The sequence below is a fragment of the Taudactylus pleione genome, unplaced genomic scaffold (genome assembly GCF_031769625.1).
Source record: "Taudactylus pleione unplaced genomic scaffold, aTauple2 ptg000305l, whole genome shotgun sequence".
Taxonomy (NCBI): domain Eukaryota; kingdom Metazoa; phylum Chordata; class Amphibia; order Anura; family Myobatrachidae; genus Taudactylus; species Taudactylus pleione.
Genome location: NW_028284706.1, coordinates 7,728,073 through 7,755,742, shown reverse-complemented (window position 1 = coordinate 7,755,742; position 27,670 = coordinate 7,728,073). Strand labels below are relative to the sequence as shown.

Below are 27,670 nucleotides of genomic sequence, written 5' to 3'. Positions count from 1 at the left end.
ATTGAATTTAAAGTTATATTGTGTATTTCAAGAAGTTGTTGAGATGAGCATATATTACTGGTACTGTTCTATGTGCAGTGGTGTCCCATCCTTAAACTGCACCCCAAAACAATTCTCATGAACACTTGTTCCTTCATGTGCATACAAACAATTGTCAGTCTTGTCTGTGTCTAAAAAACAATGACATTAGAGTAAAAAAATTGCCTTGTGTGTTATCCTTCCAGCGTAAGTGACAGTGTGTGCGGTGGTATCCCCCCATCATCTGCACCCCAAAATAATTCTCACAAAGACCTGTTCTTCCAAGTGCATGAAAATTATTGCAAGTGTTGTCTGTGTCTTAAAAACAAAACCATTAGTGCAAAAAAAATTGCATAGCGTGTTATCGTTCCAGTGTAAGACACAGTGTGTGTGCGGTGCTGTCCCCCTATCATTTGCATCCCAAAGCAATTCTCACAAATATGGCACAATGATGTCTTCTGATTCAGTTTCTCCTGCAAATGTTGTTTCCAGGAAAAAAATTACCTCTCCCAGGAGACCCACTGGGGATGAGGATTGTCAATTGCAGAGTTAAACACCATTATGACATCTGGTCAGGCTTAATAAAATAGCCCAAACTATTGACACTTCTATCATAATTCAGTCTGACACAGTAAGCAGCAATACATTGGTGGAGGATTATGTTAATGACAATGTACAAATTAACATGTCACACAGTCCCTTGAATACTGGGAGAAAAAAAAGGCAATTTGGAGTCCCTTGTACAAATTAGCCTTGCTTTACTTAAGCTACCCACCCTCCAGTGTGTACTCTGAAGCATACTGATGTTTTTTAAAAAAATGAACTACAAATTCTATGAGGAAGTCCTTTGCTACCAATTACAACAAAGTACAGAGACTTCTGTAATGGTGGATTCCAGTGAGGATGAGCCAATATTGTGTTATGATGATATTAACAACACTGATGGTGAGGATGAGAATGACATCTTCCAACTGTAGACATTATTAACAACACTGTTAGCCACCTTAAGCCCATCGGTAGCTCATTTTGTGGGGTCCAAACAAACCAAACACTTCAGCCACAAAAGTGGTAGTCCCTGTCGCTGAAGTGCTTGGTTTGTTAAATTGTGTATGTCCTTTTTAATGCTGCCAAGATTGTGAGTATTTGACAGGCAGTGTACTGTATATTACTGTGCTTTACTGGAACATTCATATTCTTTTGTATCTTGCAATGCTATCCTTTACCAGCTTCTCATTCAAGAGTATAGGCCCCATTTCCTGCAGCTTCTCAGCAGATATACTGTAGACTAGTATAATCAATTCATATTATTAATTAATTATTCAATTTGACTAGGTTGTCAAAAAAAAATGAATCTCATTGAGATTTTGGAGGATTTTTTTGTAGTATATTCTTTTCCATTTCTCAAATTTACTTTTTTGATAGTTAAATTATTAACACTAATCAATTAGTCAATCAATGAATCAACTTCATTGAGATTTTTGATGATTGTTTTTAAGAATGATTTCAATTACTCCACCTCTATTTACCTGTGCTGGCCTCTGGCCTCTGATCTAGCTCTTGAAAAACATTCTATAGCATTGTATAGTTTATATGAAACTGCCATCCTATCTGCCACTGCTGAGCCACTATGTTTCCTAGAATTGCTACTGTATACTTTGTTTTAAAACTGCCATGTGTTTGTGCTGCTGCTGTCACTTAATTTAGCCAGTCAGCTCACTGCAGTCTTTTGACGATATGAGTAAAAACAATATTGTGAGCTGTGAGGTGGTCAAAATTGACTGGAAATCAGTGAAAATTAATGTTATTGAGGGCAATAATACTGTAGGAACATAATGAGGCCTACATTACATGACTTTATCTACTTTTATCAATTTATAAAGAAATCTAGTACAAAAACCAAAACACTTAAGGGTGGTTTTAGCAAAACCAAAACCAAAACACGGGGGTCTGCACACAATCTCTACTTATTACAAGTGCTATGAAAAAAATGTGATGGTACGCAGAAAACAATGACTTTAACTCACCATAAGTTACAAGTTGATACATTGTTTTTCTAAAAAAATGATTTAAGTAATTTTTCCTGTTTCTGGAATTAGTTATAATTATTAAATAAAAGACCAAAAGAAAAAGGTGCTGGTTCTGCATTCCTCTGAGTACCATCATATAAAAATACTGCTTAATACCTATGGGGAATGCCATACAACACCCTTAAAACACTTTTGATAGCTCTTGGGTCTCTTCTGTATATGAATGTCAGTTCTGAAAATTACATGTTTTATAACACAAATAATGAAAAATCTATTCTAATCAAGTGAAAGGTGAAAAGTATGAAATGCCACTAGTGACCTCACTCTATAGAGAGCAGTATGAGTGATGATTTCATTCCTAAATCCATGTTGAAAGGTGGGTGTGAACTTGTATTTCATGGTCAATGGAGATAAATGAGAAAACTATGTGAAAAAGAAAACAAAATGGATCAATGTGTTGTTCTGAAATAGTAATATGCGTATTCTTTTTAAAAATCTGTTATCAGATGAAATAATTCTGTTTTTGTTTGGTAAACCAGCCCCTATGTGTTGATTGGTTATGCGATCACGTCTGTTGTAAACAAAAAGGTTTAATTCCGAACTCTATGAGTACAGAAAGGGACAGGATCATACACAGAGAAAGAGAATTGGATTCAAGACTAAGGTAAAACTTACAAATCAACATTATACAGCCAACATTATAACATTATACTATAACAACATTAAAAAATAACAACATAATATTATTCTGGCACCTGGGCCTTTAAGATCAGATGTGATTGCATAAAGATGTTTTATGTTTTTTAATGCAATACAATCATACTATAGTTATAAGGTACTTATTTTCAGTATTATTATTATTATTATTAATAATAATAATCATATTTTTATTATTACTTTTATTATATAATTTGACAAAAATGGATAGAGATTTTTGCAGAAGTATAAGGGGTAAATAGGTCCCTGTGTTTCAAAGTTTACAATCCAAAGGGATGAAAAAGACATGAGAAACACATTATCTGCTAGTATCTGCTATGTAAATCAATATGGCTTGGTAATTTAATCAGAATATTCTTTAACATAACTGCATGTTGCTTTATTTTAGATCCTTTGTCACTCAAGGTAAAACTCAGAGTAAAGCATGAACTTATTATTATCATTCTCCCTCCTGGCCTTCTGTGTTGGAGCTGCCCACGCTGACAGTAAGTAAAATTACTAAATATATATATATATATATATATATATATTTATATATATATATATATATATATATATATGTTGGTATCTGCATGCACCATGTTGTGATGCTAAGTGTGCAAACACTAGATAGCTTTAATTTTACAAAGCAATTCAGAGTTGAGCTAGGACGCACCTCTGTCCTAAACTAAATCTGTAAACACAATTTAAACCCTTCACTGTGGAGAGCAAGCGGGCTCGACATCCGCATGTATCTTAATACTGTGGATTAAGAGTACCACTCATCCTCCATAGTGAAGGTTCCCCAATATTTTCACCTAATACCTTTGTTAACGCCCATTAATATGATGTGTTAACGGGTGTTAATACACAGAATCACTGATTCATGCGTCAACAGGGTCATGGCATCCATTAACAACCTACAGTAGTTAACGGATATTTTTTTCCCACTGCTTGTGTAGTGGTGAAAAAATATCCCAGATAAGTGCTGCACTAACTGAATTACCCCTTAGTGTATATAAAGATACCAAGTCCCACACGTCCTAAACAGCAAAGGGGTTAAAAAATATCTGTCATAATCAATTTCTTCTTTTTGGACATCTTTTTTATTTATTTAATGTTGTACTATGCCCGAGGCACACCATTTGTGTGGTTTGGGAAATGCTATCTAACCTAAAAGTGAATAAAGAAAAGAATAAACAATACTATAGGTATTCCAGTGTACACTCTTATCCCTTCTCTTCTTCAAATAGCAGAATCAAATTTAGTAAGCTTGTCATGACTGGGGATGTAATGCTGTAGGGGGCATATGTATTAATATTTGTAGTCTGCCCACAATATTAGCTTCCTTGTTATCACCACAAGTTGCAGCAATAAGGAATCTGTAATCCCCTTAATAAATTATTACTGAGTCGACGGGTTAGGGGCTACAATAGGAGCCCATTATGGAGATTAGTAAGAAGTAAAGTGATTCCATATGCAATCTACTTCCTGCATTAGACAGCCCCTGCACTACTGTGCATGTGCTGATATCCTACGGATCTCTCCCCCACTAAATTCTGCAAACTCTAGCCCATAGTGTACTACGGACTAACGCCATGTGGGGGATAACTTCTAGAATGCTTTGCATTCTGGAGCTTAGTACATCTTACAGCATAGAAGCCCCTATAGAAACCCCTGGGGACTGCTTTGCAGTTTGGAATAGAATGGGGTATCTACTGCAGTCCCTCCATGTTAAATCCAGGTGATGCTTAATGTATTTGGCCATCCCCTTCCGAAAACAGGAATTTTAGTGGGGAGTTCAGCAGAAATGTATCTCGGAAATTGTTTTACAAATGTTTTAAAAAATACTTTCAAAACTGCTGAAAATATATGGCAGCTTCGTCAGATTTTTTTATGTGTTGCAACATTTCTTTGTGTCAAAATATATGCTGCATTATATTTTCTAGTGATGTTATCACTGCATTATTTACTAGGAACTAATTTCCAATTAAAATTAATATATGTATTTAAATTATAGGAGTATGGGCCTGAGCCACTACTGATCGCTATTGCGATTGTAGCTGCGATTACGCACGTAGGTCTGCTGCGAACATATGCTAATGACTTCAATTGCAAAGCCAGTACAGAGACACCCAAAGCCAGCATAGAGATGCCTACTACCGCTTTCACACATCCGTAAGACCTTGCAATACTGCGTATACATCAGGAACATCAAATAACATCGCCACGCACACAAAATTACAACAGGTCTAACCTTATTATGAAATTGCTAAGCTCGTGGCACGCAGTGAGTGCTTAAGCTGTGTATGCCATTGCAGAAGCTAATTTATGCATGCCTATGCAACGCCATTCAAACGGACAGGCATGCTTGCATTTCTCCGACCACTCCACTGTCACCACCCCCAAATGCTGATGTCCTGTCCCTCATTCTGCGATGGCTTTGTATCTGCATAAGTGATCACAGTGCGATCACAATGCTAACACTCATACATGTACTGTAGTACGCACCATCGGTTGATCTGCATACGCTGTTGCAGTTGCAATCCATAATGAATCAGGCCCTATATGAAAGTACTCCACCTGTGGTTTTGTGGCTATACCAGAGGTTCCCAGACTTGGGGCCTGATTCAGAGCCGGATAGGGTCTCGCTGCCGCAAGCCCAGGAGTGCTTTTGGCTCTATCAGAGCCAAAAGCACTCCCACTGACATCACTAGTGATGTCAGTGGGGCTGGCCCCAGATGGTAGGCGTTCCCATGGGAACGCCTCCATCTGGGCAGCAACGCCCTCGGCACGCCCTCCAAAGGGGGCGTGCTGTCACTCACCATCGACAGCACGCCCCCTTTTGTGTGAGACCCATAGCGACAGCTTGGCTGTCGCTATGTGGGTCTTGCGCATGCGCACGACGGAGCTCCCTCCATCGTGTGCATTAGCACTAGGGCACCATCGACCCACTTGCGAGCGCTCAGCGCTCGCGAGTGGGTCTGAATCAGGCCCTTGGTCCTCAAGGCACCCTGATAGTCCAGGTTTTAGGACTATCCATGCTTGACCACAGGTAACTTAATTAGTACCTGAATTTGATTTAACCAGCTGTGCTCAACCATGGATATCTCTAAAACCTGAACTGTTGGTGTGCCTTGAAGACCGCATTTGGGAATCTCTGGGTTATGCTGTTGCTAATAGAGAACTGAAGCTGAGACCAATGTTGCATATATACTGGGCCTGATTCTGAGTCAGGTGCATTTCTATAATGGGTGCAGGGTGTGCGGGGCACATGGGCCCACACCGCACACCGGGCACTCATATTTGTAATACTTACCACTCCGCCGCCGGAGTCCAACGTCGGTGCCAATATCAGTGCTGTCAAAATCGTCTGGAAAATGGCTGCTGCAGCCATTTTCCCAGCATTTTTCTCATGGGCAGTAGGGAAAACACTGAGAAAATGGCAGTGGCGCATGCATGGTAGACTCTGGGCACACTCTAGTGCCCAGAGTCTACTGGTGCAGTGCTGCGCTCAGTGCGCAGACGGCCACCAGAGAGAGAGGAGGGGCCCCGAACATAGACTGCACACAGGCCCCCTCCTCTCTTGTAATGCCCCTAATCTGAGTCACACACTATGCTAATATGCACACAGTTGGCCAATGTATTAAGTACTGCGCATGTGCTAGAGTGCCACAATTTTTACAGCACAGAGACACAGGCGTCTAGATTTTAGACGCCTGTCATTTAACCCTAGGCGGGATAGAGGATTCGGGAAGCCGGCGGTAGGGATTGTGGCCGCCGGCTTCCGAAATGTATCCCCATGCATTATACAGAGTGTATACACGAAGGTGCTGTTGTGATCAGGTCAGGCGGTGTCATATGGAATCGGTATCTAATGCCAGCGGCTCAAATACTGACACCAGTAGACCGAAGGCTCTCCATCCCGACTGGGGCTGGTAAGTAGCCTAACCCACCACTGATCCCCCCACCCTAACCTAGCCCTCCCTTAGTGGTGCATAATCCTAACCTCCCCCCGGTGGTGCCTAACCCTAACCTCCAACCGGTGGTGCCTAACCCTAACCTCCAACCGGTGGTGCATAACCCTAACAACCCCCCTTCCCACACCCTAAACCTAACTCTCCTGTGGGGGGTGCTTAACCCTAATCTCCCCCGGGGATCCCTAAGCCTAACCCTCCCCCCGCAGCTAACACTAACCTGTCCCCGCTTACCTTTGTTCGGGATGCCGGCTGTCGGGATCTCATCATCGGGATAGAGATAGGCATCAGTTTTTCGACACCTATCTTTAATCATAAGTCGGGCTTTCCCTGTCGGGATTCTGGTGGCCAGCATTCAGGATGCCATTAACTTGACTACATCCCATATCAGACATAGGGCCTGATTCAGAGCCGAACGCTCTGACCAGAGCGCTCGCTCTGAATCAGTGCCCTCCTCCATGAAAATGGAGCGGCCTCCTGGCCGCTCGCATAGCTGTGGGTGGCCACCCACAGCATATGCGAGCATCCATGATGATGGTCGCGATGGTCTTGACCATCGCGACCATCGGGCTTGTTATGGAGACCCTGTGGTAGGGTCTCGCTGCCGCAAGCCCTGGAGTAATTTTGGCTGTATCAGAGCCAAAATCACTCCCACTGACATCACTAGTGATGTCAGTGGGGCCGGCTTCAGATGGTAGGCGTTCCCACGGGAACGCCTCCGTCTGGCAGGCACGCCCCCTTTGGTGCGAGACCCAGAGCGATGGAGAGCCCGTCGCTCGCCGGGTCTCACGCATGCGCATGACAGAACTCCCTCCATCGTGCGCATGCGCAGTGGGAGAACATTGACCCGCTTGCAAGCGTCCTGCGCTCGCGAGCGGGTCTGAATGACCCCCATAGAGCGGCAAAGTGATGGGTGTTCCTGGGTGGTGGCTGGGAGGTGGCCTGAAGTGAATGCAAAAAAGTCTGTCTTGTTAGTGTGTGATGGGAATGAGAGGACATGTCAGTGACAGCGGCTGCGTTCTAAGCCACACAGCTGCTTCCTATGAGGCCATGGTCAGACAAACTGCACCTGCCATAGGGCAGGTACAAACATCGATGGTGTGTGCAATGGTGTGTCTGTGGTGGTGTGTCAAGAATCACCGGCTGTGTTACAGCATTCAGAAATACTGAATGTGGGCATCTCAGGGCTTGCACATTTAGGTCTCTATTTATTAACATTATTTTTACTAAAATAAAGTGAAAAAGAGTGTTTTCACACCCTTTTCACATTATTTTAGTTTCACCTAAAGTTACTACAGGGCAATTGGATGAGAATTCGTAAACTTCTACTCCAGCCCCTAAGTTTCACTTATTTTTAGTAAACAGATCGCATTTCCCATAATTGTAATGGGAAATGTGATCCGACCAGAGTTACTAAAAATAAATTTAAAAAAAATACCGGGGAAAGCTCTATGATAATAACGCCACCTGAGGGTCGCGTTATCCAGGGTCTCCCCCGGTTACCGGACTCTTGCCCTGCTCTAACGGGGAGAGCAGAGCTGGAAGTCAGCCCCAGTAATCAGCTGTGTGGTCTAAACAGATCACACTCTGATTCACTGTAAAAAAAAAGTAAAAAAAAAATTTACTTACCTGACTCCAGGAACCGGTGGTTGGGGCTCTGGTGATGCCCTCCCTCCAGTCAGCTGGTCTCCCATGCTGCACTGGGGCCCGGTCAACAGGTGTTCGAGTCCCAGTGGAGTATGGGATATCACCTGACCGGAGGACATGGAAGACATCACCGGAGCCAGAATCATGCAGGTAAGTGTAATTAATGGGGGGTCGCATGTGGGGAGGGGGGTCGCGATCACAAGGGCGGGGATTAATGATGGGGCGGGGCTTAGCGCCGGGGGGTAGCTGCGGCGGCCGGTTGGCGCATGCGCGGGGCACTAGTCACTGTATTTTTTTGCGAAAATACCGTGACTAGTGCGCGGAGGGGATTCGCAGAGACAGAGCTTTCCCGCACTATCTGTAACTTGAAAAGTATACCAGTGAGGTTGAGAATTTGTAATCAATCCTGGGCGGCAATCCCCTCCCAAGGATTAACCTGCCCTGGTGGTGGTGGGTGCAGGGTTAATGGGTTAAAATTCAAAATAATATTTTTCTTTACAGTGGGACTACAGGTTCCAGCAAGCCTGCCCTGGCAAGTGGGCACTTGGAGTACCATAAGTGCCAGCAGGCCTGGACAGTAAATGCCCCTGACTTAAAAAAAAACAAAGTACACATACAGTACACTGAATCATTTAATTCTTTATTACACACTCACACACACTCACACTCATACCACATACTTACTGGAGGAGGTAGGTCCAAAAAGTCCTGGTCCCCACGGATATGCTATACTGCACAGTATAATGAATCGAATGATAGAACACACGTGGGTTCCTGCATTAAAGCCATGATTAACTAATGCTGGGTACACATTGACCAATATATTGGCCGTTCAATTGATAGGCCAATATATCTGATGCCCGTCGGCCAGTGTGTACAGATGATATGTCTGTCATTGGTGTCGTTCACAGACATATCGCTTTGGCTGTGCTGCACAGCCAATGGACAGATATGTCTGCAGACATATCTGTCCATTGGCAAGTGTGCATGGGCAGTCTGCTGACTACCCGTACACGAGCAGCGGCAGCCGCAGGGAGGGTGGCGGACCTGCCCCTGACCCGCCCCCCTGCCAGCTGGACCCGTGGCTTCCGTATAGATGATTGTCATTCAGTGTGTATGAACGACCAACATCTACAGATATACAGTATCTGCAGATCACCTTAAAACTAGGGATGTGAGCCGACCCCCGTGTTTTGTTTTTGTTTTCAGTTTTGGATCTGTATCTCCTTTGTGTTTTGGATCTGGATCTGGTTTTGCAAAACCACCCCTGACCGAGGCAGCAGCGATTGACAACACAGGCAGCACTAGGTTGCTGTCTAATAATAAGTGCGGCTAACGAACACACAGAAAAAAAAATACAATTATTATTTTTTTTGTACAGAAATTGGGGCCCGGACACAGCAGATAGCACCAGCCCAGATGGACACAGCAGACATCAGCAGCCCAGATGGACACAGCAGAGAGCACCAGCCCATACCAAGTCAGCAGCGATTGAAGACACAGGCAGCACGCTACCAGCCCAGATGGACACAGCAGACAGCAGCAGCCCAGATGGACACAGCAGACAGCAGCAGCCCAGATGGTCACAGCAGACAGCACCAGCCCAGATGGACACAGCAGACAGCAGCAGCCCAGATGGACACAGCAGAGAGCACCAGCCCAGATGGACACAGCAGATAGCACCAGCCCAGATGGACACAGCAGACAACAGCAGCCCAGATGGACACAGCAGACATCAGCAGCCCAGATGGACACAGCAGAGAGCACCAGCCCAGATGGACACAGCAGATAGCACCAGCCCAGATGGACACAGCAGACAGCAGCAGCCCAGATGGACACAGCAGACAGCACCAGCCCAGATGGTCACAGCAGACAGCACCAGCCCAGATGGACACAGAAGAGAGCACCAGCCCAGATGGTCACAGCAGACAGCACCAGCCCAGATGGACACAGCAGACAGCAGCAGCCCAGATGGACACAGCAGACAGCAAACCTAAAATTATCCCTTAGTAATATACCCCTTAATCACTTTATATAGTATAGCATCTAAACTTAAAGTTTGGAGGTGAAGGAGTAATGCATTGAGCTGTGTGTTTTGCTTTCATAACATAGCCATTTTAAAAAAGGGCAGCAAAATCACCAAAAATTGGCAATCTTAAAAGCCTGCAGCTCAATATATTTATTCTGATGTGGTATTTGGATGCTGGCTCTCTGCTTGCTGGAAAAAGTATTTAATTAAATGCAGTATTCTAAACATGGAATGGAACCACAAACCAGCACTGATATGCCAGTAACATATATGACCAGACTGCACTAGTTTTAGTATTGCTGAACACGGATGATTAATACTTGAGACTTGAGTCTCCCTCCAAATGAAAATGAAAACAGGACTTTGAAATAATAATAATAAAAATAATAATAATAATAATAATAATAGCAATAAAAAAAATCCTGGATCTGTGAAGCTTGAAATGGTCATATCCATTATTGGTTTCTGTTTGCAAAGAACCTTGATCTCATAAAATTAAAATGCATATAAAATCAATTTATAGGCAGAGTGAGACAGAACAGAGAATGACAAAAAATAATAAAAAATTCTATAAAAAGTATCACCCTCTAAAGCAAATAGTATGGAATGTACTAAGTATCACATCCACATTGTGGTACATTCCACCTATCATCGGGTACATACTGCGTTGTTTACTGTGGTATGTACTTTGAAATGTGAAATAAATCACAATGGATAGCTCTCCCGATATGGGCTGTCCTTTCTGATTCCCTGGGATAGAGGGACTTCTGGGTTTAACACATAAATTCCCTCTGGTGTCCTTCTGCGCATGCACAGAAGGACGCCAGTACCATGGTGTGAGATGGAAGGGATCCAGTTGGATCCCTCTCAGGGGGTGCCCCGAAAAGAAGCCCATAGGCTTCTATTGGGTAACGCCACCTGAAAATGGCGTTACCCACAGGGATGCATTTTGCTGCATAGTGCATATGGGAAATGCAGTAAAACCCCTGTAAACTACATTTTCTGGGGTTTTACCACATTTATCACATTATCACTTTTTATCATTTACCACTTTAGTACATCCCGCCCAAAGTCACAAAATATGAAAACATGTACAAAACTACATATAGATTGCATGTACAGTACAGTAAAAAAAAAAATATATATTCTTGTTTCTGTTCTTGCTCTGTCTTTATTTACCTCTTTGTTGGCGGATGCACTATAATCTATTATGCTGTCAAACCCATGGAATGCAGGTTTGACTGCATTTCTCATATGCTCATATGCCGGTGGGCAACGCCATCTTCAGATGACATTGCCCAATAGAAGTCTATGGGCTTCTTTTCGCATTCAGCACTGTGACGCGTGTGGTGTTCTGTGGATGCACAGAGGAACTTATGGCTAATAAACCCGGAAGTCCTTCTATCACAAAGGACAGCTCTTATTGGGAGAGCTGTCCTTTGCAATTTTCTTTATGTATATCTGCGTTATTTATGCTGGTATGCCTGCAATGAGTGGAGGGATGCATCGCAGAAGTGGGTGGGGCTGGAGATGCAATAGGCAGAGCTCGGCAGAGGTGGACATGTGTGGGGGTGCACATCATTGTAGCCCTTTTCTTTCTTGGCATTGTGAAGCAGGTGTGGAGACACAATGACGCGATTCAAAGCAAATTGCATCATCGGCTGCCTGTGATGACCATTTCACTGGGAAAGTGGGCGGCCATGGCCGGGTGGCCCCTGAGAGACTTGTCCACCTTTCTGGGTGGTCAGGAGCACCACATGATTTATGGGAGCCTCCTGTCCATTCTGGGAGGGTAGACAAGTATGCCTTTTGACAATTAAATATTGGGACTGTCCTGTGACCGAGACAATTGTAAGATATTTACATGTTTGTGCAATCCTTACTATTTAAGAACATCTTGTCCATGTTATTCTGTAGTAGAATATAACTACTTTAGTTTGAATACAAAAATATTTGTAGTTTGTACATTAAACATCTGGAACTCAAAGGGAAACTGGTAAGCATTCATCCCCCTTACATCATGTATCCTAATTCCCAAGTAAATATACCAACATGGATTTTAATTGCAGTTCACAGCAAATATAAAGCAGCTTTTAGAAATATATAGCTATAAAAATATTAACATTATAATCAATCTGATTCTTTCTATTAATGAGTGAACTAGTGCTCATAGCAACCAGTCAGCTTCTACCTATCATTTTACATTTTGTACTTCATAAATGCTTGGTTGTTATAGTCAACTTCTCCACTTATCCACTTCTCTACTCATTAGATTAATTTTCCCCATGGTGTTTTTCTTTCTTTTGCTGCTGTATCTGACTTTAGAACACCTGGGGCAGGAGACAGTAATGTGAGAAATGTGGTCAAACCCCAAAAATGCAGTTTTCAGGGGTTTGACAGCATTTCTCATATGCACCAAGCCCCAGACTGTGATGCATTCTGTGGCTTAGATGTGGTGGGTAACACCATCTTCAGATGGCGTTACCCTATAGAAGCCTATGGGCTTCTAATTGCAAAGTGGTGTGAGAGGGATCCCATTGGATCCCTCCCAGCACACCCTGCGGAGTGTTGGGGTGATGAGGCTTTCTACCCCTGGATCATGGTATGAGAAATGCTGCTCCTATATTATTAATTTTCCTTCCAGCCAGCTGGGGAGATGAAAAGAACTCAACACACACTTGTAATGAATCCACTCAGCTCTCAGAGGTACATCCTCTTTGAGCCATCTTTTATAAGTTCAGAAAACTGCGGTCACAAACATTTGCCAAAAATAGTTTGACAGAAAAGAATACATGTGATTGGTTTAACAAGTACATAGGTTGTGTAAATGCATCTTTCAGTTTGTCGTTTCTTCAGTGTCCAAACTTAGTATCCTATTCTGGGATTCTTCAGCTGCTGCTCTCCTTCAGCTGCTCGTTCAATATAATGGTGGTTCAATCTCATGATATTTGTGTAAGGAAAATGGCTTTTTCTCATAAATACTGTATGTTTTAAATAAACACTATAATTTATAATAGACTCTCAAAATCCCCTCTTTTTATTAAAACATACTATATTTCCCTTATTGGAGTCATGGCTTTCATAGTAACTATATTACTTCCATAGTCACCCTATGCAAGTAGATGCAAGCATCATTCATCACCAGAATACCAAGAATCCCAACACATCTTTCCCTAGAAAGAGGGGTTTCTTCCAACATCAGTACTACAGAAAACACATTTCTTCTCAGGTGTGATCAATGTAATTCTTTCACACGCTAAACACTTTTCCCACTCGGAGGCACTCTTCTTATGTGTGACAAAGAGAGTCCCTATCGATGCAGATGCTTTCCATTTTCCTGAAATTATAAGATAGATAGCAATTCCACAAAATGAGCAAAATTAATACAATGATTATAATGATTACTGGGTGAATGAGACCACTAAACATCCTTTTGACTGAAGGTGAGTTACCTGTGAACACATCCCACCAATGGTGCAGTAAATTATCTTTTAATTGTGTGGCTACTTCCACTAATTTCTCTGCTTCTACAATTTGTCTGCATCTGTGCATGATGGGCAGAATAGTTTACTTTCTGTAAATGGTGAACACGTTTTTCTGTATTATTAATGGCATTAATGATACTTTGGAGAGTAACTGTAAGGTTATGGGGAGGTATCTCAGTCACCTGAAATTCAAACTGTACATCTTCTTGTCTCTTCGCATAGAACACATAAGTAGTGTTCTTCAACCTGAGGTGTGTAACGTTAAATAAGCATCCAGAAAAACGATTTGGTAAATTATAGAGGGAAGTTGTATTCATATCATATGTGACTAGGCATACAACCTGAGGCTCTACCTCTATAAACATATCCACCTCTTTATCGTGCAATTCCCAGTTGCATACACTGGTTGGGTATTCTAACTTACAAGGCTCATATAGCTGTGTTTGCTGAGGACATACTAATCCATCATTGGTATCAGTACATAGGGATAAGTCATGTGTCCTATTACTGGTGTCTATGTGTGTACCTCTCATCTGGGGAGTCCACAACTGAGTGCCTCTAGTAGTTGTCCACAAGGGAACTGGTAAGATGAAGTACTTACACATAACCTGTTTCTGTGTGACATTATTTAATGAACTTCACCCGTGCAAAAATTGTCAGTACACAACATCTTCTTTCCCTGAATTTGTATCCATAACAAAGAAGATATATTAAACATCCTTCTGTATACTTGTTCGTTACCTGTCATTAACTGTGTTTGTGCTTTACCCTTTTGCATGTTTTGATGCATGGTTCTGAGAGAACATTCAGTCCAATTAAACTGTTCAGAAACATTTGTTGACAGGTAAAGTGTGTTAAACAATCTGCTATTGAACACCTGTAAATATTCATTATCCCAAGATATACTGGCCTGTAATGGGGTAAATACTGTAGGCATCCATGTAGCTTGCATTGTAACTAATCTCATATCTTCTCCTGCATTACTCATTTTGCTGGCTAAAGTTTCTATATCTATACTATTAAGTAACCCTATACTTGTACCTGATGCCCCTAGCAATCTATCATACCATTCTCTCTTTTGTTTGCTATAGCATTTTGGATCTGGGGGGAAAGAAATATTAAATCTTAATATAGCGGTTTGTCTTTGGGTACCCACATTTACACAAGTGGAGGGAACTTTAACTAGTGAGTCATTCCTTATAGTGGGCTTGCTATTTAGGACATACATCCTTGTCATTATTAGTGAATTATTTGGTAATTGCATGGTATTAGTGCAAACTAGCACTACACCTCTTTCTATAGTTGTTGGGCTTCCTATGGGTATACCAGGGTCTGTACTATTGACACACTGAATACCCTGTTCCATGTTTTCTTAAATCCTTTATAGCCCGTAAACTTATCAGTACAACATGTAATTTTTATTCCACTTATGATAGTAATATTATCATGCTCCCTTGGTGCCCAGTAGCTTTCTATTATATTGTCACAAATTTTTTACATATATCGAACCTCCTGACCAGGATACATTAAATCTGTGTAACTGGTAAGTCTGGTTACCATAGACTACCCGAGAGTACTCTATTTGTCCTCCTGTTGTCCCCTGGTGTGTGTGCAATACCCTTAGACTAAGTATAGCCAACATTATCACACAAAAAGGATTCATGATGGTGGTTCAGTCTTGACCGTCAACTTCTTGCAAAGTGAGGCGTGTATCGATGTGCTCTTTCCTCCAATTTTCACTTAAGTTGGTGTAGTCAACAGAACCTGATATGGACCATCAAATCTTGGCTCCAGAGACTTTCTAACATGTCTCTTAGTGTATACCCAATCGCCCGGTTCCAATGAATGTACACCAGGTACCGCTTCTGGGTCTGGAAGGGAGGAGAAAACTAAAGAATGGATGTTATTCACTTGATTACAAAGAGTAGCTACATAGTCTGTTAAATCTGCATGATTGTGCTGCAACTGTTGGGGGGAACTAACACCCTGTCTTAGGAGGTCTTAAGAATAGTATCTCATAAGGTGACAACTTATGTTTCTTACTGGGGGTGGTTCTAACTGAATATAAAGCTATGGGCAGACAGTCCACCCATGTCTTGCCTGTCTGTGCCATAAACTTTTGTATATTTAGTTTGAGGGTACCATTTAGTATCTACATGCCCACTGGCCAGTTAGAGAACAGGTCTGTACAAATGAGGGCATACTCATATGTCCCCACCCTAGGCAACTGAATATAGTCTATCTGCAGTCTCTGAAATGGGTATAATGGCTTTGGTGTATGTCTTTGTGGCACTTTTACTGTCTGACCTGGATTGTGTTTCCCACACACCTGGCATGATGCTACGTATGCTGTAGCTGCTGCATTAAAGCCTGGTGCTATCCAGTGCTGGAGCACTGTGTTTACCATGGCCTTCTTTGAATTATGCATTGGACCATGGGCCAGCTGGGTCATCAGGGGATATAAGGCCCTTGGGAGGCATCACCTGGTGGCTTTAGCCCAATGCATATTAACACAGGTGGCTCCCTCTTTCTCCCAGCCTCTCTTTTCACCTTTTGTGGCTTGTTCTTGAAACTGGTGTAAAGCCTATAAGTGCAAGGGGTCTTTCTTTGTGTCTGTTTCTATACTATAGAGGGCTGGGATATTTAACAGGGCAGCTTGCTTAGCCACAGCATCTGCTTTGGCATTCCCCTTGGCCTCAGCTGTTTTCTCCTTGGTGTGTGCTTGCACCTTTAAAATGGCTACTCTACTTGGATGCTGTAAGGCTGCAAACAACGATCTAATGAGCTCAGCATGCTTAATGGTTTTACCAGCCGAGCCCATAAAATCCCTACTCTTCCAAATAGGCCCAAAATCATAGGCCACACCCCAGGCGTACCTGGAGTCAGTGTAAATGTTTGCTGTCTGATTTTCAGCCATTATACATACCTCAGTGAGTGCCCTCAACTCTGCTTCCTGTGCTGAGCAGGAAGGAGGGAGTGGTTGCTGAATCAATACCTCATCTAAGGTGGTGACTGCATACCCTGTTCTTAGGGACCCTTCATGATAATATCTAGAGCCATCTACAAACAACTCCCAGTCTGGATTAGATAAGGGAACATCTGTCACATTTTCTAGTTCCTTCATTTCCATTTTCATAAGTTCAAGAAAATCATGGTCAGAAAAATGTTGATTTGTATTTTTATGTGACTGTATTTCCAGTACATTATCCCTCTCATCATCCTCACTGTTGTGTTCCTTATTGCCATTACCTGGTATGTCATCAACAGGTGTATGTATGCCTCCCTCACTATTAACCTCTTTTGAATCCTGCGTTGGAAGCAATGTAGCAGGATTCAATACTGTGCACCTCTTCATTGTCACATTGGTAGGGCTTAGTAGGGCTACCTCATACTTAGTTAACCTGGCTGCAGAAAGATGCTTAGTTCTGGCCTGGTTAAGTATTTCTGTTGCTGAGTGGGGAACCTGTATGATGAATGAGTGGTCCAGCACAAAATCTGCTGGCTTGTCTTTAAGCATAGCTGCAGCTGCTACTGCTCTTATTCAAGAGGGTGCTCCATGGGGAGCTGCATTCTCTTATAACCCCTGTTTTTTGATATGCAGCAATCTGTTGCTCTATGGCCTTCCTGATCTCTGGTCAATGGGTATTGGTTAATTTTTACTGGCACTACACCTGGTTTTAAGGTGAGTGTAACCGGTTGTATATCCAGTAATCCCACATCTGTTTTACCCTTAGACCATAATTTTTCAGGGACTTCTGAAAGCCAGTCAGGGATCATCACTTCTATCTGTGTCTGGTGTTGCAGCAAATATATTGCTGCTGCTAGCTGACATTGAAGATCCTGCCCTGTACTTCCTTTCAATATTACATTACCATCCCTGTACTTAATGGTAGCTTGTAATTCATTAAGGATATCTGCTCCTAACAAATTAACTGGACAGGATGTGGAGGTCAGGAATTCTACAGGGACTTTTAATTTCTTCTGACCCCACAGCAACTTTTATGGGCTTACTAATATGTAAGGATACAGTATGTCCTGTTAGTCCTGTTCCAGGAATTGTCTGAATTGTTACATATTTCTTGGGAACATCTGTCCTTAAAACAGTATGGCTTGCGCCAGTGTCTATTATACAGTCAATTAGTTCCTCCCCAGGTAGTGTCAATTGTATTATTCCCTTGGGACCTGAGGTATTAATAATGGATTGTGGGGGACCTGACACTGGACAGCCTATTTCCTATGGCCTATGTGCTGTTTGAACCCTTACTCCAAATTGCTCCCTTTTCTCTGCCCATTCCTTATATTTCTGACAATCCCTTTTCATGTGCCCTGCTTTATGACAGAAGAAACATAACCCTTTCCTTTTTGCTTCTTCTGGAGATACTTTCCTATTATCTCTGGTCTGTCTAGGGTCTATACTGAATTTGGGTTCTTACTCTTATCATAACTGCTGCATTATGGGGATTTGGTTCAAACACCTCCTGTGTAGTTACAGGATAAGCCTCTACAGATTTGTTTTGGTATGGGAGTGGACATATCCCTTTCTGAAAATACATCTGTTCACCCCCAAAGTGTTCACAGCCACAAGGTTCATCATTATTGCCTGTGGCTTGCTTCTTGCACACCTGTGTCCTGTGTCTGTTTTTATTAAACATCCAAGGCATTAAGGTGCCTGACCACCCTTGTATGGGAATAGAGCTGAAAATTCCTCCTGCATAAGGCAGTGGAGGAGCTGGTGGTGTAACTGGTGATAAGTGTGGAGGTGATGGATAATGAGGTGATCTGGTTAAGCCTTGTTGATAACAGGGTTCCCCTGGCCAGGGCACTTGATTCCCACAAAATGGGCAATTAGTGTTAGCATTAGGTACACATTTACCACATCCTGGGCATTTCCTGCCATCCCTTACTGGTGTGGTAAATGGAGCCAAACTTGGGTATTTTGGGCTTAAATCAGGGGCTGTTAGTGATGCATGTTGATCTACAAAAGGGATAACTGGGACAGGCCTCACAGTATTTGGACCACAATCTCCATAAACTCATTGTCTTGTGTTACCTCCTGTTCTTTATGTATTTCTTTGGCTACCTTTAACCAATCCTGTACTTGATTGCCTTCTTTCTTACAAGCCTTGTTTTCTTTTGCAAAGGTTTCCCATCTTACAGGATCCAGGGAACCTACACTGGGCATCCCTGCTTTCTGTAGTATCTTTTGAATATCTTTTTGTGCACTTTTCCCCTCCCTGGATTTGAATAGAACCGCAGGAGCACATGGTAATTCTTGTACCATGCCTGTACTGCCCTGAGCCCCTATTATGGGTTACCGCTCCTAATTTTTCCTGAATCCCCTGAGGAATCTTTATTTTATTCAAAAGAACATTCACTTATTCCTGCGTTCCTACTGGGTAACTATACAACAAAACCTGTCTTATAAGCTTCAAATGTCTATCAGCTGGCAACCCCCTAATAACTGGACAAGCTACTACTGAACTATCGCTGCACAAATTACTGGGTAGCTAATTTATTAGTCCAGCACAGTCCTTATCTATCCTGGTAGCCAAATATGTTGATACCCTATGAGGCAAGTATATACCACAGAGATCCTCTGATTTATTACAGCTATTAGATCAGGACTTATAAATGATCTGGTTTACTGTAATATCACTACACAAGTACACCCCTCACAGTTTAGTTATATGTGGTTCATATATCAGACTCTGGAGGCCTGTTATCCCTGTCCTTAAAAAGACAATACAGTATTCCCAATGTCACTATAACACTCCCACAGATTATGACCCACCGTTCTAATCCTTCTGGCATGCTACACAGATGAATACCATGTACAACCCTTCAGCCCCAGGCGCCCCTAGGGGTACCAAAGAGGAAACGTGAAGGACCCTATCCCGAATCAATGGGCACCTTTCTCTGTACTCCTAAACACTTTTGCCGTGTTTAGGCGCTAGGTGACATTTTTACAGCTACTATGAGAGCAAGGAGACCAGTGAATGTCTCAACCCAGGGGTCACATTTCTCAAAAGACAGGACAAGGCTTTAGTTGCAGATGAGAAGTGCAGTCTTTGGTTGATTATTTAAAGATCTGGTTCCTTCACATACATCTCATAGTTAGCACACTTACAATCACACTCCATTTACTCATTTCAAGACAAAACAACTTATACTTTAAAAGAGCAGGTTTGTCATACAATATATTCATAGATCCCCAATTAGCCCATCCATACTGAACCCCACAATACTAATTAGGAAGTGCAGAAGAGAGCATTGAAAAGCGCAAATGCACATTTGTGTTTCAATACTCACCGATCGGAATTTGCTTCTGCAGTTCCAAATTTTCAAGTGGAAATTTGTCAGTACAGTACAGGCTGTTGGGGATCCCAGATGAGTCCCCCAGAAATGTTGGGGTGATGAGGCTTCCTACCCCTGGATCATGGTATGAGAAACGCTGCTCCTATATTATTGAGTTTCCTTCCAGCCGGCTGTGGAGATGAGAAAAACTCAACACACACACTTGTGATGAATTCACTCAGCTCTCAGAGGTACATCCTCTGAGCCATCTTTCATAAGTTCAGAAAACTGCTGTCACAAACATTTGGCAAAAATGGTTTGACAGAAAAGAATACATATGATTGGTTTTAACAAGTACATAGGATGTGTCAATGCATATTTCAGTTTGTCGTTTCTTCAGTGTCCAAACTTAGTATCCTATTCTGGGATTCTTCAGCTGCTGCTCTCCTTCAGCTGCTCGTTCAATATAATGGTGGTTCAATCTCATGCTATTTGTGTAAGGAAAATGGCTTTTTCTCATAAATACTGATGAAATACTGATGAATCTTACAGTATGTTTTAAATAAACACTATAATTTATTATAGACTCTCACAGGAGCATGCACAGAAGGTCGCCAGAGGGACTTCTGGGTCAAAGACCCGGAAGTCCCTCATCACAAAGGACAGCACTTATTAGGAGATCTGTTCTTTGTGATTTTCTACATGTATACTGGTGTAAATAATGCCAACATGCATGCGTAGAGTGGCAGGACGCATTGCATCCCAAATGCGATACATCATGCATCCCGCTCCTGGTTCTACTATAGACTCAAAGAAATGTGTTACTCTGTTTGGCACACATGTATCAAAACACATCATCAGTCAAATTTAATCCTATCAATTTGATTGTAGATTTGTTGTTGGTTTAATATTGGAAATATATTTTCTACATTGTCTTAATTTGATTTCGGCCAACAGCATCTGCTTGTGTAACTTTTGTTTTATGTATGTCCTCAAATATGTATTTTCCTAACACTTCATTAGAAAGTTAGTGCTTGTCTAATCCAGTCCCCATGGCCTGATTTCTTCAGGACATAATGAGCGGTATTCAATTCAGCGTGATGCTGAATAGCCCCGGGGTGGGAGCTCCCAGAGCTATTCAATTCAGCACACTACTAATTCGGAGAATGCCGGTTCTCACGACTTAACCTGGTTGTTTAGTCGTGAGGACTGGCATTCTTCAACTAAATTGCCTGCCGTGCGGCTGTTCGTGCCACACTAAGCCAGTAAGCAGCCGCGCTGCAGGCACTTTTGTCAGATTTCTTTCTCCTTGCATCCCAGGAGAGTGCGAGAAGAAATCCTTTAGCCCACCCAAACAACGCATTGAATTAAATAGGTTCGGGAGCTCCCTCCAGGGGATATTCATCATGGCTTTGAATTGAATTCCCCCCAATATATCATCTACAATTTCAGTACAGTTTTTCTACCGAATTAAGGGCCTGATTCAGAGACGGACGCTAATGCAATTGCAGCTGCATTTTCGTACGCTGCACAGCTGTGAAAATATGCTAATGTTTGCAAAGATCACCCAAGCATTAGGATGCCCACTGCTGCCTTCTTACCTGCGTGCGAGGATGCATACATGCGGAAATATCGGTGACATCGATGCACAACGAGAGGCCATCTTGCCCTTGCGCCAGGTCTGACCTGCTGCAGACTTGTCAGCTCTCCTGATATGGGAAATGCATAGGAGATGGCAAGGGCTAATTTATGCATGCTCATGTAATGGCTTTTAAACTGCCAGATACGCCTATGTTTTTCTGACCACCCTCAATTACCACCTCAAACCATACTTGCTGACTTTGTGTCCCCCTCCTCCGGGAGGGGGCAGCCAGGTCGGCAGAGAGGGGGTGTGGTGGCTGGGAAAGTGGGTGGTATGGGGGCGTGGCAGCACAATTGCATCTTTAAGGCCCCACCCCCACTATACAGTGCCGAGAAAATAGGCAATGTATAGTGGGGGGCGGGGCTATGATTACGCAATTCACCCTGAATCGCATCATTGAAACCCCTCTGACTGGCTACTTGTGCTCTTTAAGTGGGTGGCCACAGGAGGATACCCTCGGCTGGAGGGGGGGCTGCGGGGGGTCCGGGCAGTGCGGGAGACTTGACTACTTGTCCTGGTGGCCAGGAGCGCCACCAGATTTTTGGGAGCATCCCGGCCATTTCGCATTTCAGGAGAGTAGGCCCCCAAACACTGACATCCTGTCACTCACTCACGGTGTGATGGGATCCTCTGTGTATCCATAATCACAGTGCAATCACTGCGCAGGTGCAGTGCGGCTTGTATGCATGTGCGATGGCAAATAATCACTCCATCTATGTGCGTATTCCTCATTGTGTCCATCTCTGAATCAGGCCCAAAATCTTAAATGAAGAGTTGTGTTGTCACAGGGCCCAACTGGCTCATGGTACAGTATGCTCTGTAAATATTGCCTTCATTTTACCCTTCTGTAACAATTGTATTATTTTTTTTCCATATAACACAGATGCAAAAACATGTGCTGCTTGCCATGCTAGTGCCGGCCTGTGTGCATCGCAAAATGGCTACGTAACATGTAACTGCATGTCTGGCTATGTTGGAAATGGAGTAAACTGCTCTTCAATTGCCTCATGCACTACAGAAACCTGCTGTTCCAAAGGCTATTACTGGGATAACAGAGTAGGTTATAAGGTCTGTGCAGATATCAATGAATGTACTGATGCAACATTGAACAAGTGTGTCCCTTCATCCACGTGTACAAACAAGAATGGTGTTTATCTATGTGGCAATAACAGAAACATTGCATGCACCAGTAGTACATGTCCATTTGATCAAGATTGTCTGAATGTTGGAGGTGTTGTACAGTGTGCAGACCCATGTTCAAATTACCAGCTAGTGAATGGAACCAATAGATTGTCTACAATCAATTCAACTGGTGTATTCGTCACTGACCGATATAACGTTGGTTGGTATCGCTACAGTGGAAGTGTCGGTTTAAGGATGCAGGAAGGTTGCGTTGGCTCTGTAAAATGTGGATCAGCTGAACCCTTTACATTAAATAGCAGCCAACCAGCTATTGGACAAGGAGTAGTACTCGTGCCTCTCTTATCCAACTCAGTATCTGGATGCACAGCTGGAGGAACCATCCCTGTGAAGGCCTGCTCTGGACAATACTATGTCTATAAGTTTTCTGGAAGCTTAAAGTCTGACGTTTATTGCACAGGTAAGTAAAATCATTGCATTTGTTTTTGTGGTATATGTATATTTCACATAATTCATAACCCTAATATGAATTAAGGAAAGCCAGGGCAAAGAGAAACTACAATTTTATTATACTAGTTTGAAATGCATTGTAGTTGATAGGAAGAAAATGAAACAATACAAAATGTATTTATGCATAGTAGTGTGCTGCATTGTATTATTGATACCAGAATTATCAATGAAAACTACATTGTTATTTCCTTACATTGGACAATACAGTAGTAATAACACTATACAATACCAATAAGGTCTCTATGAGGTGTTTAATGAAATTATTAAATAAGTATTTTTAAATTACATATGCAATTTCCATGCTATAAAAAACAAAAATCTGTGTTTACTGGACCTGATTCAGCAGTGCTCACAAGGGAATCTGCATGTGTGCACAGGGATCGTTCTGTTTATGTGCAGAATGGGTCATGCGCAGGGTCGGACTGGCCCACAGGGGTACAGGGGAAACCCCCGGTGGGCCCCAGTGCCTGAGGGCCCACTCTCTTCTTTAGGGATCAGGTTCCAGACTGTGCACTTGAATTATACTGGACAGGACTATTGTGTATTTTCTACAATGCACTGCTGTTATTAATCTGGTACATTATCATGTATTCACTAGCAGTATTTACTATATAAATGTATATATTTAAAGGGGCCCAAACCCCCTCTGGAGGCTGGCTACGCCCCTAAGTATGGTCCCCTATCACTGCATTCCACCGGTGGGCCCTTCATGCCCGAGTCCGACACTGGTCATGCGTGAATGGATGCAGGCTCTCATATGCCTCTTCCTGATTAACAGGCAGAGCCATTTATGGGGCGGTGCAGGGACGGAGGAAACGTTCTTCACATGCGGTTCACCCCTGTTTTTCCGGAGTGGCAAGACCAGAATCCACGTCCATGGACGCAGTTTCCTGGCCTCGCATGCTGGCCAGCCTACATTAGCTTTGACTTACACAGCTGCCCAGCACCATCAAACATTGAGATGTGATCCCAGGCTGATACCTCGGTAGCTGTGCTGGGATCACAGGTGCAGCAGGAGGTCTCAGACACCTCCTGCTGCATTTGCATTTTAGCAAAGACAGAATTGCAAAGCTGCTTGTGTGTGGCCTTGCAATTTCGTCCTCTGCTGAATCAGTCCCACAGTTCTAATTCATGAAATGTTCAGTACCTAAGTCTTTGATGTGCTTAAACCTGTTTAGACCTACAATATTTATTGTTTATTACTTTTTTACATGTTCATTTTGGATATTATAGCTCAAATGTGGAGATTTTTGGGCTGATGCTGAGATGGAAGTATATTGGGTGTAATTTACACTCAAAAAGCTGCCCATAAAAATAGCTATTTATGCTCATATGTTAAGTTGCGTGCATCACAAGATGCGCCAGCTCTGCCATAGTAGCATATGCTCCAGGTCATGAACTAAGAAAAAAGTATTTGCTATTAGGATTGATATAATACAGCAGATATAATATTTTGGGGCATATTTATCACAATCCTCAGATACAGATGTGATGTGATAAATTTACCCAAAATTGCAATGCGATATTTGAATACATTGCAAAGATGTATCAAATATCGCAAGCAGGGACAGAGCGTGCGAGAAATCTCTATCCCTGCACATCTCTACCCCACACTTCTCAGGTATTTCTCGCATAATATACCCAGAGAGTGAAACCGAGCATGCGCCGCCTCCTAACCCTCCCACGAACACCCCAGTGACCCCCTGTGATCCCACCCTCTCTTTCAATAAGCTAACACAATTCCTGCACTGTGATTGGTGACCCGGTGAGACCCTCTGTGACTCTGGGCAGTTGATAGCCGGGATCTTGCTCTGTGACCCCCTGTGTGCTGTAGGGGGTCACAGAGCAGCATCCCGCCAATTAGCTGACCGGAGTCTCGGAGGAATTCACCGGATCTATGATCACTTATCCCCTGGCTGCAGTTAAGTATTTTTTTTCTTTAAATATTATTTTCTTACTGTAATCAGCTTGTGATCTATTTAGAGACACAAGGCTGATCATAGGTATCGGCTCCCAGTTCTGCTATGCCTATCAGAGCAGAGCAGGATTTGGTGAAACTGGGGAAAGCCCTAATAACCCCATATTATTATTATTATTATTATTATTATTATTATCATTATCATTATCACAAGGCTTCCCCTGTTATTTTTTTACAATTTAAATTTAGTAAACATGAGCAGATCACATTACCCATTACAATTATGGGAAATGCGATCTGCTTACTAAAACAAATGTGATATTTAGGCCTTGGAATATAATTCTGCTAATTCTTCTACAATTTTCTTTTAGCACATTTAGAAGAAACTAAAATAATGTGTTTTTCACAATATTTGAATAAAAATAATATTACTAAATATGCCCATTTGTCTTGTATATGAGTGAAAGACAAGTGACTAGAAGTCCTATAATCTATGCAATGAAAAAGCATCTATAAGCTTATGAGGTGAATTTACAATCATAACATCAGCAACAGTTAGCTAGTGGTGGTGCCCATCAGCATGTTTGCACCAACCCTCAGCCACCCATTATATATACGGCTATTAACAGATGAATCTGCTTCTCTGAGCGGATCTACTGTACGTTACATCTATTTGCAATGATTTTACCTTTACTGTTCTCGGCTAACATTAGATGGCCCCTTCCTTCTCCTACTCTCCCTTCTCCCTGTAACTCTGCATACATGCATATATTTGTGACTTGTTTTGGGGGCATGTGCAGTACAAAATTGCATTTTACCCTGTGCAAACATGCTCATGTCCAACTCAGCATCATGTAATAATTTGTCTCACACATTGCATTGTGTGTTTAAAGCCAACATCAATTTAAATATTTCCAGTCATCATCAACGCTATTGTGGTATTTTAATCCATTATTTTTACTGCACGTAGGACTCATTAATAATATTATCATTGTGTGTTTCTTTCAGATCCCACCACAGATTTTGTTATACCAACTCTGCCCCCGACCACAACCACTACCACTACAACAACTACCACTCCAGCCACTACCACTCCAGCCACTACCACACCAGACACTACCACTCCAGCTACTACCACACCAGACACTACCACTCCAGCTACTACGACTCCAGCTACTACGACTCCAGCTACTACGACTCCAGCCACTACCACACCAGCTACTACCACTCCAGCCACTACCACTCCAGCCACTACCACTCCAGACACTACCATTTTAGACACTACCACTCCAGCTACTACCACTCCAGACACTACAACTCCAGTTACTACAGCCCCAACTACAACATCACCAACAACTGAAGCTCCAACAACTGAAGCTTCAACAACAGCAACTACAACAACATCAGTGCCAACTACCACTCAGCCAGAACAAATTGTCATTGTGACCACATTGAGAAGCAGCACCATAGTGAGTGTCACAGCCACAACTGAAACAGTGAATGGCACAGATGTAACAAGCTTAGAGCTAAATGAGACTACCACTGTCTACATAGAAGTGAAGACCATCAGTCCTACCACTATCAGAACTAACATTAACAACTCAGTCATACCATTTTATTCCAGGATAACGATTGACATGGCTAATCCAGTGACATTTACTGACAAATCTGTTCCTCAGGATACAGGCAGTGAAACAATAGCCCCAAATCAACAAGTTTTCCAGCCCAATCTTTATAGCAGTAAACCAGCTCAAACCAGAACTATAACTGAGACCCTTACAATCAATAATGAGAATGTTACTAGCACCACTACAACAACCACCACTATAACAGAGGAGATTATTGTGATAGAACCACCACTAATTACAACCTCAGCTCCTCTACTTATCTAAATCACTGTTATACTTATATTAATATATTAAATTGTAAACAGGATTTCTTACATAAATATCCGAAGATCATTCAAAACCACACAGCTTGCATGTTACATTCAACACCAGTGCTTTATTTACTTATATAATACCTGCCCAGTCTCCTCCAATATACTCATATTCATTATCACAAATTCTCCCTTGTTGCAATCATCATATTAATTTATTAACCAGTGAGTGGCATTGTGCCTGTGATTAGCAGCTTGTATAGGTTTGCAGTCAATTTGTGCAGGAAATGTTCTTTGAGAGCTAATTGAGGCTATTAGCTGCAATGTTATGTACTCTATGCTGTCTTTCAAGCTTCCCAACTCTTTTTTGTTAAGGGATAATTATGTAATCAAATAAATATACGTATA

At 42.4% G+C, this 27,670-nt stretch overlaps 1 protein-coding gene across 1 annotated transcript; it reads left to right on the top strand.

Annotated features, from left to right (window-relative positions):
* Positions 1-2,665: 2,665 nt before the first annotated feature.
* Positions 2,666-27,670, top strand: LOC148511547 (uncharacterized). Its single transcript, XM_088442149.1, has 4 exons — positions 2,666-2,709; positions 3,151-3,247; positions 22,699-23,415; positions 26,392-27,670. The coding sequence occupies exons 2-4, from the start codon at positions 3,187-3,189 to the stop codon at positions 27,273-27,275; spliced, it is 1,662 nt and encodes a 553-aa protein (XP_088298275.1). The 5' UTR covers positions 2,666-2,709; positions 3,151-3,186; the 3' UTR covers positions 27,276-27,670.

What these genes read in the sequence shown, in the direction of transcription:
- LOC148511547 (XM_088442149.1), top strand. Translation starts at nt 3,187, where the DNA reads ATGAACTTATTATTATCATTCTCCCTCCTGGCCTTCTGTGTTGGAGCT. An exon ending in TGGAGCTGCCCACGCTGACA is followed by an intron (nt 3,248 to 22,698) that starts GTAAGTAAAATT and finishes CATATAACACAG; the next exon opens with ATGCAAAAACATGTGCTGCT. An exon ending in GTCTGACGTTTATTGCACAG is followed by an intron (nt 23,416 to 26,391) that starts GTAAGTAAAATC and finishes TGTTTCTTTCAG; the next exon opens with ATCCCACCACAGATTTTGTT.